The following is a 14043-nucleotide window of genomic DNA, read 5'->3' as shown; positions in this document are numbered from 1 at the left end:
TAAAACTTAAAAAGAAAGTTCTCTTGACTGACAGTGTTGCTTTAATTCAGGACAGGGTGGAAGCTGTTGTAGATTGCTTTCATTGATTGTGATCACTGCTTGAATTGGCAGAGCAGGAAGTGTTATGATGATGAGAACTTGTCTTATTGTTGTGATAAGCTGTTACCAAAGTCTAATTACTGGGTGTGATGCTAAAATGTGTAAGCTGCCGACACTTAAAGATAAGGAGATGAAAAGAAAGCAACTCATTCCAAATAGCTCTTCTGTTTGGGTTTTATTATTGTTATTTTTGTGTACTCTCCTGAGTGGTGCTTTAGAGTGCATGGATTAAGTCATGGATTTGGCTGCAGATGCTGCCATGAAACTTCAGCTGTGGTTAAGTAAGTTTTAAGCACCAAGGGACTGAATAAAATAATGGTTAGTGAAAAGTGATGACAAGGGATTCAGTTAATGGTATATGCATCTGTGGAGTGAATGGGCTGTTATTAGCTATTAATTCAGGTGCTGTAGGCAGGATCCAAATGTGATTGAGAAGAGGGTGAGGGGTAGAGGCCCAGTTCCCATAGGAATTGGTTATGGGAAAGTGCCATTCCTGCCACGCTGGCTGCTTCAGAACTGGCATTTCCACAGAAAAGTAGAGAGTTTCCTGCAGTCTTGTTCTGGAAATCTCCATTGTCTGGGGGACTGAGACGTCCTGTTGGGGTCAGAATCCTCAGAAGTTTTGCAGAGCTTCACCTGAGCTCAGCACCCCGGGGAGTCCTGCCCTAACTGCTGTGCTGACTTGAGAAAACGTTTTGGGATCCTCTGGGATGGCAGATGCTTGTGTATGCACATGTAACATGCTGTTAATAATTAGAGCTGATTGGATATTCAGTACAAATTACACTGGCTATGAAGTTAGCCCCTTCCTTAGGCTTACAAGTGGCTCACAAAACACTGTTAAAGCCTATTTTTAAAATGTATGTTTTTTCATAAACATTGATAGATTTAATTTGAACGAATAATGTCAAGTCTGAGTGTTGTAAAACTCTTGCTGGGCTGTTCACTGTCGGTTGTTAATGGAACATATTTGGATTTATGAGTCACAGTGTAAATATTTTCTATTTCCAATTTTGAGGATGAAACATGAGGTTTGATGATTATTTTTACCAGTCCCCCCCTAATAGTGTGTCTGCTCCCACGCCCAGGCCCACATGCCATGTCTTCAGAAATAACTGCTTAGAGAAGTAGGGCTGACTGCATACAGCAAACATGAGGGAAGATAGCATTTCCATTTTCTCTCATTTTCCATCTCACCTGGAAGCTGGGAGCATTCTTCTAAAGATTTTCATCATGAGCTGGGTTATTTCCCCAGCTGTTTGTCCTTGTGTGAATCTGAAGGAAGAGTTCTGCTATTTTTTTCGAATATCGACTCAGGCTTAATCTGCCTCCTGTGGTGAAAGAAGAAAAGTTCAGCCGCAGTGGCTGCAATTCCCATAAACCCCACACATGCGGAGCCATACTTAAAAATTCATATTTGCTCTTTTTTTGTGCTCATTTATATTTACAGGGATCCTCTAAGAGAGCACACTGTTTTGGTAGAGAGTAATTATTCACTAATGTTAGTACCAAGAACCATGGCTGGTTTGAAAAATGACTAATGATTTTGATGTAAGAAAACCTGAAATACTTTAGAGAAGCCTGTTTTTCTGTTGAGGAACAGCTCTCCGTGGACTGGTGGGAACTCCAGCTTTGCTGTTGCTAGAGGAACTGAAGAGGAACAAAATTTCAAGATGTAATCATACATTTCTCTGTAATTGGAGGAGGGATGGTACCATCTGTGCTTTGTTCTTGTCCAGGGGAAATAAAACCCACACTACCAACATCTATATATCCCCTTCATCCTCTTCATTACATCCATCCTAAAGAGTTTAACTAGTTAAAACAGACCAGAAATAACTTCTGTATAAAATAGCGATGTGCAGTGCTATAAATAAAAGTTGTTTTCATGTGTATGGCACACACACAGCTCTCTGCTTAGCAGTTAATATCCTTAGAAAACACTTTTTTCCCCCCCCTGGAAAACCAAACAAAGCAACATCCTAAAAAAAAAACCCTGAGAAACACCACAAAATCCCAGAGTAGTGTCATTCTTTGTGAGAAATACCTAAGAGGATAGATGGGAGCAGGGCTAATTATCTTTTTTTTTTTTTGACCACCTACATTTGTATTTTCCCTTTGCACTCTCTCTCCCCCATTCCGCCTCTTTTTGTATAAAACAGTTCTGCAGTATGTAGAGCATAAGAATTATTTCTCTAGCAGAAACTGCAACCTGCTTACGGAGCCTCCGTACCCATTAGAGGCTCTTTCCAGAAGAAGTAATTTCCTTCTCCCCATAAATTATGCATCAATGTGCATTTAAGATTCTGAAATGATGAACAGAAGATGAAAGCGTTGCGGAGCGCCGCTGTTCCCGCGGAGCTGGATCCACGTCGTTGTGTACAGGCTGGAGCACACCTTGTTAAGACAAACCTGCACGTGTTGCTGCCCTACTACTCCAGCTGTAAAAGCGTGGAGGTGGGAGCTGCTCTGACTTCTTGGGCCTCAGCTCTGTGAGAAACACTTCTCCACCTTGCAGGAGGCAGTGAGGGGGAGTGACTGCAAGTGGCTCCTGAATGGTCTTCCCAGAAGGACTCTGCCAGTCCAAGTCAGGGTGATTCCAGCTCCTGATGGGTCCTGGTGATCCTCCTTCCAGGAAAACCTGCTCCATGATCCTGCCAGGCTCAGAGGTGAGGTTGGCTGGCCTCTTCCTGGGTCTTCCATTGTTTAGAAAGAGGTTGTGTTTTTCCTTTTACATTCAGTGGGAATTTCACCCGGCTGCCACAACTCCTCAGATGTGGAAAGTGATGTAGCTACTCCATCCAGGTTCCCTCAGGACCTGCAGATGCACCTCATCACTTCCCATGGACCTGTGCACCTTCAGGTTCCTTAGATGGTCTCAAACCTGATCTTCTCCTACAGTATCTGAGAAAACATGTACTGAAAAATATAAAAATAATGCTTTCAGGTTATGTATTTGGCATATGGAGATCAATAAAGAATGTAAATAAGAGTATGTTTTAGAGAAGAATTTTGCACTGTTGCCACAATTGAACTGTGTAGGAGGGCATCCTTTGTGTTTTGTCATGACAGAGAGCATAGAGAAAAATTTTGTCTACCCTTGGAATCTGAAGATGGCAAATAATTGTTAACAGTAATTCCTGAAAGAAAAAATTTGGGTAGTTTTATATAAAACTGTTGTATTTAACAGGTCATTATGTGAAAATTAGAAGATTCACCTTGCAATAGGTCTGAATTGCTGTAATGCCCAGTGCTGTGGGAACAGATTGCAGACCTGAGGTTGCTGTGGAGAATTCTAGGGCAAATCAAGCACTGCTGTGGCGTGGAGGTGAAGTGAAACAGAGCCAGTGAAATACCTCTGGGCTGTTCTGGCATGAATGAATGTGCACTTATTCTGTGTCTCTTCCATGGTCAGTTAAAATGACAGGGAGGCAGCCCAAGCACTTTGCACTGTTTCCATCACAGCTGGAGATGGATTCCGAGCATGCATTGGCATAGCCGGGGCTGCATCTGTGTCCCTTCAAGTTTAGCATTAAGATCTGGTTCTTCACCTCTTACCCAAGTTGAGCCAACAGCTGAATTTCCTCTTCAAAGAAAGCTGTGCCATGTGGTATCTTTCCTTTTCTCTTCTTTGACTAAATTTTCTTTTAGAGAGAGAATAGTGTTTGCTTTCCGAATGTGACATCCCTCCTAAAAGAACCTGGGTACTAAAGCAGGCCATCGAGCCTTTCATCACTTCTCCTGGTGATAGCAGTCATGAATTTTTTATTTTCTGCAGGGCTCACTCCAGATCTGCCACAGCATTGTGTGGGTGCACACATGTAAAAAGGCTACTAATTGAAATTCAGATGTAATGAGATGAAGTTTTGCTATTCACCATGACTGCCTTTTGTTTTAGCCCATGTATGCTCAGTGCACCTAAACAATACAACCATTGCTTCTCCTTTTAGATTCGACAAGAATAACTAAAAAGGCAAGAAATATTTCTGTGTCTGCTGAAGAGATAAAGTATACACCCCCAAAAATGGGAATGGCACGTGTCAACTTCTTTATTTACTTACCTGTGGGAAGGGATGGAAATTTTAATGGAACCATAAATAAAATGAAATGGAAAACTTACTGCTATAAACTGTTCTCTTTTGAAGATGCAAATGTGTCTCTATTGCCTAGGTAACTATTATGGAACGCCGAAGCCTCCAAGCCAGCCCCTCAGTGGGAAAGTGACTTCCACCAATGCTTTGCAAAACCTGCAGTCTGGCTCCAAGCAGTCGACTCCGAAGCGAACCAAGTCTTACAATGATATGCAAAATGCTGGCATAGTGCAGACAGAGAATGAGGAAGAGGATGATGTACCTGAAATGAGCAGTAGCTTCACAGGTAAAGCAAAAATACCGCTGTGCTCCAGTTAGAATGCATGGGGAAGGCTTTTAGAGGGTGTTTTGAAGAGGGGGTGTTGTTTCTAATGTGTTTTCTGCAAAGCTGTCAGTGTCAAACAGAGCTGGCCGACACCTGAATGGCAGATGTCCAGGTGTGAACAACCACATGCACAGCTGTGCCTTTCCAAAAGGACTTGTGGGATTGAACTGGTTGAGACAAAAGTGTGGTAAAGTTCAAATCCATTAATTGCAGAAAGGTCGGGGAAGAGTTGAGCTACGGTTGACAGTTACAAACAGTATGAAATAACTCTACCAGGTTTACATTTGAAATTAATTATTGCTCCTTCCTAAATATATTGCTGTCCTTTATCCTTCCTTTCATTTAGAGCTGCCCATCACCTACAGTTACTGTCCTAGGTCCTCTTTTCCAAGGGACCTCCCAGCACATGGAGTGCTGCTTGCTGCAGGAATGACATCATGGTACAAGTTCTGTATTTCATTAAGCTCTTGTGTTCTGCTGAACAGAGATCTTGTTCCCACCATGGCTACCACCAAGCCTTGGCTGAAAGATCGCTGGAAACCTCTGCAATCTGAAGTCAAGCGCTGTGCAGGCAGATTCAGGGTAAAACACTACTGGAGATACATTGAGTTTCCACAGAAATCATGTGGAAGTTTGTGAAGCTCTGAGGGGCAAGAGCTCTTCCCCATGTCCCCAGGTGTAGTATTTGTTAGTGCCTAGAGATTTAGTTTTGGTCCTCTCTGGGCCGAACTGTCAAATGGCTTTTGAGTGTTGTACTCCATTTGGCTGCTACCTGCAGCACATTTCCAACTCAAATTGCTTCTAGCCAGCCTAATTTCTCCCAGGTTGGAGTTTCTGTCTTTGCTTACCAGCTCATTGACAAAATTTTGCACCAAGTGTGGTTTCTCACATGTTGTGACATGACAGCAGCCTCAGCCTTTGTCACGGGATCTGATTTTGGGGAGAAGCTGGTGGAAGATCTGTTGTTTGATTTCCTTGATGCCCATCTCAGTTTGGTGACCCTGAAGTAGCTTGAGCATCATTTCTCTTCCTTGTTTTCCTTTGCAAGATGAAATACTGGAAGATGCAGCTCATTTGTCACAAAGTTATCACACCCTGGCCTCTTGCCTTCATTAAATGGGCACAGAATCAAGAAAAGAGTTATTTCTCATATATCAAAGTGATTCCTTATGCTTATTTCACATGAAAGTGTGTTTGCCATATCAAAATGCTCCTGCTTCCCTAGGAGACCTCTCGGTAACTTGCATTTTCCAGATTTTGGCATGTTTGTGCTCTCAGTTTTAAGCTGAGGATGATTCTTTCACGCTTCTTTATCTTGTCATCTTCTAGCTAAAAATATCAAATTCCAAGAGGGCTGAAAAGCAAGCACTGAGGGTATTGATGTAGTCTAGACATTTTTCTTCCTGCTCCTCCCAGTTTATTATGTTCTTCTCTTTTGGTAATGGCAGGACTGTTTCCAGGACTGTGAGTTGAGGATGTCCATGGTCTCTGGTGTGGAGAGCAGGGAAGGTCCTGTCTGTGAAGCTCTTTCAGCCCCACTCCTTAGGGACTTGGCAGAGGATGACGCTGATCTCTCTTTTGCTCAGTGTGTTGTCTGTGCTTATACTGATGTTCTCAGGGGATGTGGAAGCACTGCTATAAATTTTCAACACCTTCAAGGACCAAACAGTTCCTTTGTGTGTCCCTTTGGCAGACATAGCATTAATTTTGGAATTTGTCTATTGTTGCCATCCTTTCTGTGAAGGAGTGAGGGCACAGACCTGTTTATTGGGGAGCATTTACTGTGATTAGTGATGGGAGGGGATGAGCAGCAGTGTTTCATGGATACGGCTCAAAACTGCATGGATACAAGCATCAGAAATATTTCCTTAGAGGGAGAAGGGCCAGATACAGCACAAAATACTCCTGACTGACTTGGACTGGAAGGATACTGTGATGAGCCTTGGAATAAACCTCCTCAGACAGCAAGAACGGTCTGAGGAGCAGCAGCATGTGGACACATGGGCCAGTGAGCAGCAACATGTGGACACAGTGCTGACATTCATTTTAATTTTTAATTTAAAATAACACACTGTGCTGAAGACATTCACCATTAGCTTGTTGACTTTGAGCTTCTGGCAACATTATACACTTGTAAAATCTCCTCTTTTGATCATTCTTCAAACAAGAAATTTTATCCTCCTAATCCTAGTCCCACAATTGGCACTGCAGGAGTGAACCTGTAAGCCTGCTTGAAAGCACTCTGAACTCCTCTACACTGGTGAGCCGTGGCCTCAGACAGCTTGGAAGAATTTGGTACCTCAGCAGTGCCTGTTGGAGCAGACACAGGAGCTGATCACAGCTCCTGATTTGTTTGGCAAGGGTCTGGCTGGCAGAGTGTGTGTGGGCAAGGTGAGCTCGCCCCTGCTGCCACAGAGGCTGCTGGGGCTCTGCCCTCGCTTCATCTGTTGCTGTGTCTCGTGAATTAAAGGCAAGGAGATGAAAACTGGCAGGATAAACCTAGAGGAGCAAACCAGGGAAGGCAAGGAGTGATTCTCACTTTTATCTGTGTTTGTCCCGCAGCAGAGTCTGGTGAGCAGGACGAGCACAACACGCATATCGTGAGAGAGGCAGCCCCACCGTCCACGATTGAGAGCCACACCCACGTCCCCACCACGGAACCATCTCAGAACCTCCCTCAATACCTACCTCCTTCTGCCGAGGATAACCTAGGTCCTCTGCCGGAAAACTGGGAGATGGCCTACACAGAGAACGGAGAAGTCTATTTTATAGAGTAAAGCACATTTTTGTTGTTCTAATTCCATCTCCCTCCCTCTCTTTGGGCTTAAGTAAACCTCCATGGATGTGTTTTGTGTGTGTACGTGTGTGTATTAAATATTTAGTGTGTACAGTGAGGTTGCAGAGCTGTTAGTTCTTTACTGCTTCTGAAGGGGGTTTGTATTTCCTGGTTGGATTAACATCCAAATTACTCCTGAGTTCCAAGGCAGCGGGAATTGCTTGTTTTATGAGGGTAGTTACAAAAGCAACAGACACTTATAAAATACAGGCCAGTTGTTTTCACGGGTGGAATGAAAGCTCCTAATTGGAAGGGCTGAGACTTCATTGCTGGTGCCTGTGTCTGTGCATAATGCAGCAGAAGGGATTCCTCCAGTCCTGTGCACAGGCAGCAGAGCCAGGGATGGACTTTGTGTGCTGTCCCCTCGTCATAGCAAAGGGGGAAAATGTGTTAATATTCCCCAGTGGTCTGCAAAAGGTACAGCTCAGTGCAGGGTAGGCACAGCAAGTTTAGAACTCCAGTACTTTGAGCTCTGCAGTCTTTGCTTAAGACCTGATTGCTGTCAGCAGTTTTATGATGATATTGATTTTTTTCATGCCATAGATAATAGTCTCAAATTATACTTGTCTAAATTTATTGAGGTAGGAGTAACTTATGAAACAGGACCTGTTAGTGTAAAAGATGTCTTGCACAGAGTTTAGCTAGACATTAACACTCAATTAGCCTTTGAAACTCAAACCCTTCCTGCCAAGTAGAAGAGGGGTTGAGGAATTGATTTTGGATTTGATGGTCTGTTTAATGCAGTTGTGAAAACTCTACCAGGAGCTAATGCCCAGTTACTGCAGAGGAACTTCCTCTGCTAATTAGCTCTCTCTCCTGCAGAGAGTTTTGCTGGATCAGGGTTGTGAGGGCAGCAGTCCTGTCTCATCATCAGGAGAGGAGACTTTTGGACAGGGCCAGGGAAAGGTTCAAGAGCAGGTTTTCCCTTGGCTGCAGTGGCAAGGGAACATATTAGAGGAGATTGCCAGAGGAGCTGGGATGACTGAGGGCATCACAACAGCTCTTCTTCAGCTGGGAGAGGGCTGCTCTAAAAAAGGCCATTTTCCAGGGCACTCTCAATTACCTGAAGAGGCTCCAACAGTCCCTGAGTGTAAGACAAGGTCGAGAAGGCAGAATGCAAATTCTCATCAGATGAAACCAAGATGTGTACATTACCCTGAGCATGGCTTTCTGCCCCTCACTGTGTCCTCAGGGTGCCTCGTTATTTGATGTACTCTCTGGCCTTTATATACAGAACAGCCTAATAGCCCATTCAGCCTGCCATTTTCCTCCTTGGAGGAGGACAGATGATGAGCAGTAAATGCTGCCTAAGCAGTTGGTTGCTCCCTTTTTGACCCCACAGGGGCCCCTGCTGTCCTTCCTCACAGGTGCTTCCATCACGGGTTCTGCCACCACCGATTTCCCCAACCCGCCCCCATGGCTGCTGTGTCTGTGTTCTTCTAACAAGACAGGACTGTAGCACCTCCAAGTAGTTTGTCAGGAGAATCAAGTATGTGCTGGGAGAACACAGCCTGTACACATAGGGTTGTGTGATGTGAAGCTCTGGTAGCAGCACCTGCTCCCTCCCTGTGGTGTGGTTTGAGGATTCATTCACACAGGGCTGAGTTTGTGCATGAACCTGTTGGCGTGAGTGCAGCACTGAATGACTGCAGTTCTGTTATTTCTAAGGACATCCTGAGCCTAGAAACCATTTAGTTTGATTTGTATCAGATTAAGAAAGTGAACTAATGAGCAGTGCGGACCCAAGCTGGCTCAGATGTCTGTTCCAGCATCTGTGGTGCTTTGGGTATCAAGTCAGGTGCTGAAGGGAGCAGCATGAGCTTCTTGCACAGAACCAGTGCAGGTCCTGTGGGGCCAGGGCTGTGTGTCAGATAACCAATCCTGATGGAGCTGGAGCAATTTGGTTCTTTGAGATATGTTTCTCTGGTGCTTTAATTGGGATTTTTTATTGCACAGCATGTCCCTGTCCCAACTGTTATCTGTGCATGTTACAGGTCTAACACAATCCTTTCCACCTGAGAGCATGATCTGAAGGGTATTTAGCTAAATTTTCTGTGCCTCAGCAAACCAGACTGTTGTGAGCCTTTGGTTAGTGAGTACAAAATTGCAAGAAACATGCAAATATTCTATTGCTCTCCTCCCACCGCCCTCCTTCTCAGCTAGACTGCAGACTTGCTTATAAATAAGGTGGCAGACCCCCTCTGCTTTATTTTTGTTAATTTGCCTGACTTGCTGAATTTCTGCCATTCAGTTTTCTAGGTGCTGATTAATTGCTCTGAAGCACACATCAGGATTAAACACATTTGCTCATCCTGCCTTGGGAGGGCTGGGTAGTAGGATGTGTAAAACAAGACCCTTTTATTCACTGACTCGGGTTCTGGGAGCAGGGCTGGCCCCTTTTCTTCCAGTACAATACAAGTTTGCTGGTTGGTTGTTAGTTCCTCAGGGATCATGGCCCTCATTGCAGAGCCCTCATGAGGCTGCTGTGAGGCTAAAGTTCAGTTTGTAAACCTCTTTGGGACCTTGAAGGAGAAGTAAATAGCATTACTACGGTATTGAAACTTAAAACTGTTAAGTAGTGTTAAAGGCTAAGCTCGATATGTGATACCTCAGGGACTGCAGGGATATTTAGCAGGTTGTGTCTAAGATGACACCAGGTTGTAGAAAAGGCATTATATTACCAGATAGTCTGCTTATGCAAATGAAATTATGGGAGAAAATAACTTCTAGAAAAATGTATTTTAAGCCTGTTTACTATGCAACCTTCACCGCTGGGACTGGCATCATGAGGCTGTCAGGGGACTTGTGGAAAGGAAGAGTTGAAAGTAAAGCTGTTCAACTTCCATCAAAGGCTTAGACAGAACATTTTTATTTGTGTAATTATGAAGTTTTAAATCAAAACCATTTAATGCTTGGGTCAACTCTACACATGTCAAAGGTCTTCCGTAGGAACAAATCTCACTGCATAATTTAGTGGGGAAGAGAAACTTCTGCCTTTAGCTTATAGATGGCTCTTGGAATTAAAAACATGCCACCAAAGGCAAAAATTTGGAAATTAATATTATAATATTGGAGCATTCACATGCCTCTTTTCAGTCAGGAGTGCTGATTTGTATATTTTCACTTGTTACCTTTGTATTTTCAGTGCCAAAGTTCTTGTGATTTGGTCGACTAGTTTGCACAACATCAAATTGTGTAGCTGTTTCTTTGAATCAAAAGTATGCCTTCAGGTCTGCTGAATAACAAAGAAAATATGTACTTTTATGTCACAGATACTTTAACTCTGGTTTATTAACAAAGGTCATATTTCCATTTTTGGTTTCCAGCCATAACACAAAAACAACATCTTGGCTAGATCCGCGGTGCCTGAACAAACAGCAGAAGCCTCTAGAAGAATGTGAAGATGATGGTAAGAGAAAAATAGTGTTTGGTACATTCCCAGGTGACTTTTTCCCTTTTCCTTCTCTCTTTCTAATAACTAGTATTCAGAAAGACTTTTACAAAAAATTAAAAATTTATTAGTAAGTAGAAAGAGACAATATCCATTATGTTGTAGAATTGCTGTGAATGTAAAGCAGCCATTGAGGTGCCAGATCATTTAATAAAAATCAAGGAGGTGCTACGAGTAAGAAGCCTCTGTTTTTGCAAAGGCATTTGAAAAGCCACTGGTGCTGAACAAGACTCAAAGCTGTCTGACATGTTTGCTTCTTGGATCGCTGTGTGGGAGGGAGTGACTGAGTCTCTGCGTGCTCCGCTGTGTTCCGCTTCAACCGCCTGCTTCACATGGATTGAAAGAGTTATGTTGTTATTTCGTTGTTTGAGCAGAAATAACTCAATTGCTTCACTTCTGCTGTTAAATGCTGACAGTCTGCGCAGTGTTGTGATTGCTGAAACGAATCCCATTTGAAAGTGTAGCTTTCTGACACTGAAAATGTGCACTAAGATTTGGTATTCCTTGAGATGTTGGAAATGCAAGCCACTGTCCGATTTAGAGCAGCCAAATGCAGGACTGTTAAAGGAGGTCCCTTCCCAGCCTCCTTTAAGAGATGCTGGAAGAAAAATGTTCTGGAAGACCTGTGAGGGAATTTTGTTCTACTGACCAGGAAAGGTGATGGTATTGAAATATATAATCTTGGCTAATAGAGTACTGACATGGTAGACACTTCTTAAAAATGGACCAGTTTATCAGTATTGGTACTGTCCTTGTAAAATCAGTTTTCAAAATATGATGAACCTCCTACTGGTGTCAGTCCTCTTAGTAAAAATCACAATTTTATTTCAGAAAAGAATCAACTCAATCCCTTTTCACTGTAAGGTTCAACTGTGGCCTCCAGTACTGCTGTTAATTGTTTCTACACTTGTAGTTTTTCAAACTCTTCTGTCTTTCACTTGTGAGAATTTACCTCTGCACTCTAGGCTGCTGTGATGAGGCAGCTCACCAGCTTCCTAGTGCACAGTGCAGGATACCCTCAAACCACAGGGATGTGCTGCGAGGAGCAGCCAGTGCCACAAGGCTACAGAGGGTGGCTGAGCTCCTCTCTTACACTTTTAAGTCTCCTCGCAGAAGGGAAAGTCTTTCTCTTGTCCTCTAAGCAATTATAAAGCAAACATTGGAATAATTTGTTTAATTTGGAATAGAAAAATACAGCTGGTATTATTGTATTTCATTGAGTTCATAATTTTGGAGAGCAGTGGCATCTTTGTTTATCAACTCCTTAAAATCAGCTAATTTCATCTTCCCACACACTCCTTCACTTCATTCACCAACTTGCTCATTAATGGATATTTTTAACATTCAATAGTTAAACCAGTTGCTTCATAGTTACAGTAGTGCTCTGCACTGCTTTGCTTGGCTGCTCTAATCTTGCTTAGCACACAAGAATAATTATGTTTTAAAAAATAAAGTGGAGAGAAGGTTAGTTTTGCTTCATCATAGAAGCTGGAGGTTTTTTGGCAAGGGTCACTGTTGTGTGTCCCTCTTTACACGTCAGTGGGATGACTCCTCTGTTTTGTTTGGTGTGTGTGCATGTGAGTTGCAGGCTCATCCCACCCTATTTATGGATTTTATAATTGTTAAATATTATTTCAGATTTGTTTGGGTGCAGTTGCCTTGTGCTTTTGCTTCATCAGGATATATATCCCTAACAAAGCTTTTGCTTGTTTCCCGTTGTTTAGGCTATGAAAGGAAATTGTAATTTGTATTTCACACTAATGGTCCCAAACAACTGCTTTGATAGAATATTTTGCAAAGAGGTCATGGAAGTGGTTTTTTGGGTGTCCAGCTGTTGCAACCCTACATCTTCTGGTTGCTTCTGTCATTCATTTATGTGGCTTAAACTTTGCTGTATTGGGTCCGAGGTTGTTTTTACCATCTTTGTTCTGGTTTTGTCACCATCTTTCATTTTCAGACTGCATTATTATTATTTATAGGCCAAGCAATACTTTAATCATCTGTGTCACTTTTAACTTATGAATATGGAGCAGATAATGATAAATGGAGCAACAGCGAATATTGATGGCTTTGTGTCTTTGAAAAATGATGTGATCTTTGTCCCAGGTGCCCTGCTAAAACTGGTGCATCCCTGTCTGTGCCTCACCAGTGCATCTGGACTGTGGGTCTGTGCCTCCAGTTAAACAAGGCACTTCACTTCATGTCTGTCTTAAATCATCTGAGTAGGACAGTGAAGTCTGTTGGGCCTTGTGTGCACATAAATTTAGGTGTTTTCTTGAAAACCTTGCTACATTAGTCCTTATTTAGGTGCAAGGTTTTCCTCTCAGATTTCTTCATTGGAATCCAGGTCTGGCCTTCTGATAGATCCATTTGTCTGTAGAACAGATTGTGAAGGTCAGACCATACAGATCTGAGGGAGAAGCCTCACTACAGTGAGAACATTACAATTTCATGACTTTGCCATATCAAACCATGACGTGGAAGTAGGCCATCAATGCAGATGTTTTGAGAGTGCAAGAACCATTTCTTTCATTATCTGCATCAGATCCATCAATATTCTGATCACTGGAGTGTGATAAATGGAAAGCTTGGGCTCGGTGTGTAGAAAATTAGTGCTGGTTCTGCTGTTTGCTGTAGGGAATTTCTTGCTTGGGGCTGGTATCTGAAATTTTCTTTTAATTTTTTCTGTCTCATTTACTGCTCTTCCCTTGGAGAAGAAGGGGTGCACACGGAGGAACTGGACAGTGAACTAGGTAAATCATCCATCTCTCATTTTGATATTTGACTTCAACTGCACTGTTTTGAGCCTTTAATTACTTACTTTCTCCTTTGTATCATTTTGCATCTTTCAGGTTTTTTTTTTTTTTTATTTCAACAAGAGTGATTTATCATCAAAACTTCCCCAGCACACAGAGCATTTATCTTTCCCTAGCTTCAGATCTGCAGTGGTTTTCTTACTGATTCAGAGTTTGAAGAAAGCTAGAGAGCCCCAATCTTGCAAAGTTGTTTTGAAGCTGCTTCCTCCTGGACTCTGCAGAAGTTGGGGTCTTTTCATTTTGCATCTCTGGCTCCAGGAAAATCTTAATAGATGCCAGAGATGAAATGAAGTAGCTCATGATGCTTTTTCAGTGGGGCCCAAGGCATTTCCCAGACAATAGAAGCTAAGTGTGATTCAGAAAGTTTAAGTATTACATCAGATGCTTCAGCTGAGCTTGTGAATGAAACAGCTTAAAATTTTCCC

General features: G+C 42.7%; 1 protein-coding gene across 23 annotated transcripts in view; it reads left to right on the top strand.

Annotated features, from left to right (window-relative positions):
- Positions 1 to 14043, top strand: part of MAGI1 (membrane associated guanylate kinase, WW and PDZ domain containing 1) — a 336388-nt gene that overhangs the window by 258686 nt on the left and 63659 nt on the right. For 9 of the 23 annotated variants that reach the window (XM_015640900.3, XM_015640891.3, XM_015640895.3 and 6 more), the window contains exons 4-7: positions 4270 to 4476; positions 7078 to 7288; positions 10678 to 10760; positions 13517 to 13555. In XM_015640900.3, coding sequence (XP_015496386.1) covers positions 4270 to 4476; positions 7078 to 7288; positions 10678 to 10760; positions 13517 to 13555 — 540 coding nt within the window. The remainder of the gene's footprint in view (positions 1 to 4269; positions 4477 to 7077; positions 7289 to 10677; positions 10761 to 13516; positions 13556 to 14043) is intronic. The other 14 variants (XM_019008089.2, XM_015640906.3, XM_015640894.3 and 11 more) reach the window with 2 other exon arrangements.

Source organism: Parus major, chromosome 12, assembly GCF_001522545.3.
Source record: "Parus major isolate Abel chromosome 12, Parus_major1.1, whole genome shotgun sequence".
NCBI classification, from domain to species: Eukaryota; Metazoa; Chordata; class Aves; order Passeriformes; family Paridae; genus Parus; species Parus major.
Note: the sequence above shows the minus strand (reverse complement) of the source record. Positions and strands in the feature narration are given on the sequence as shown.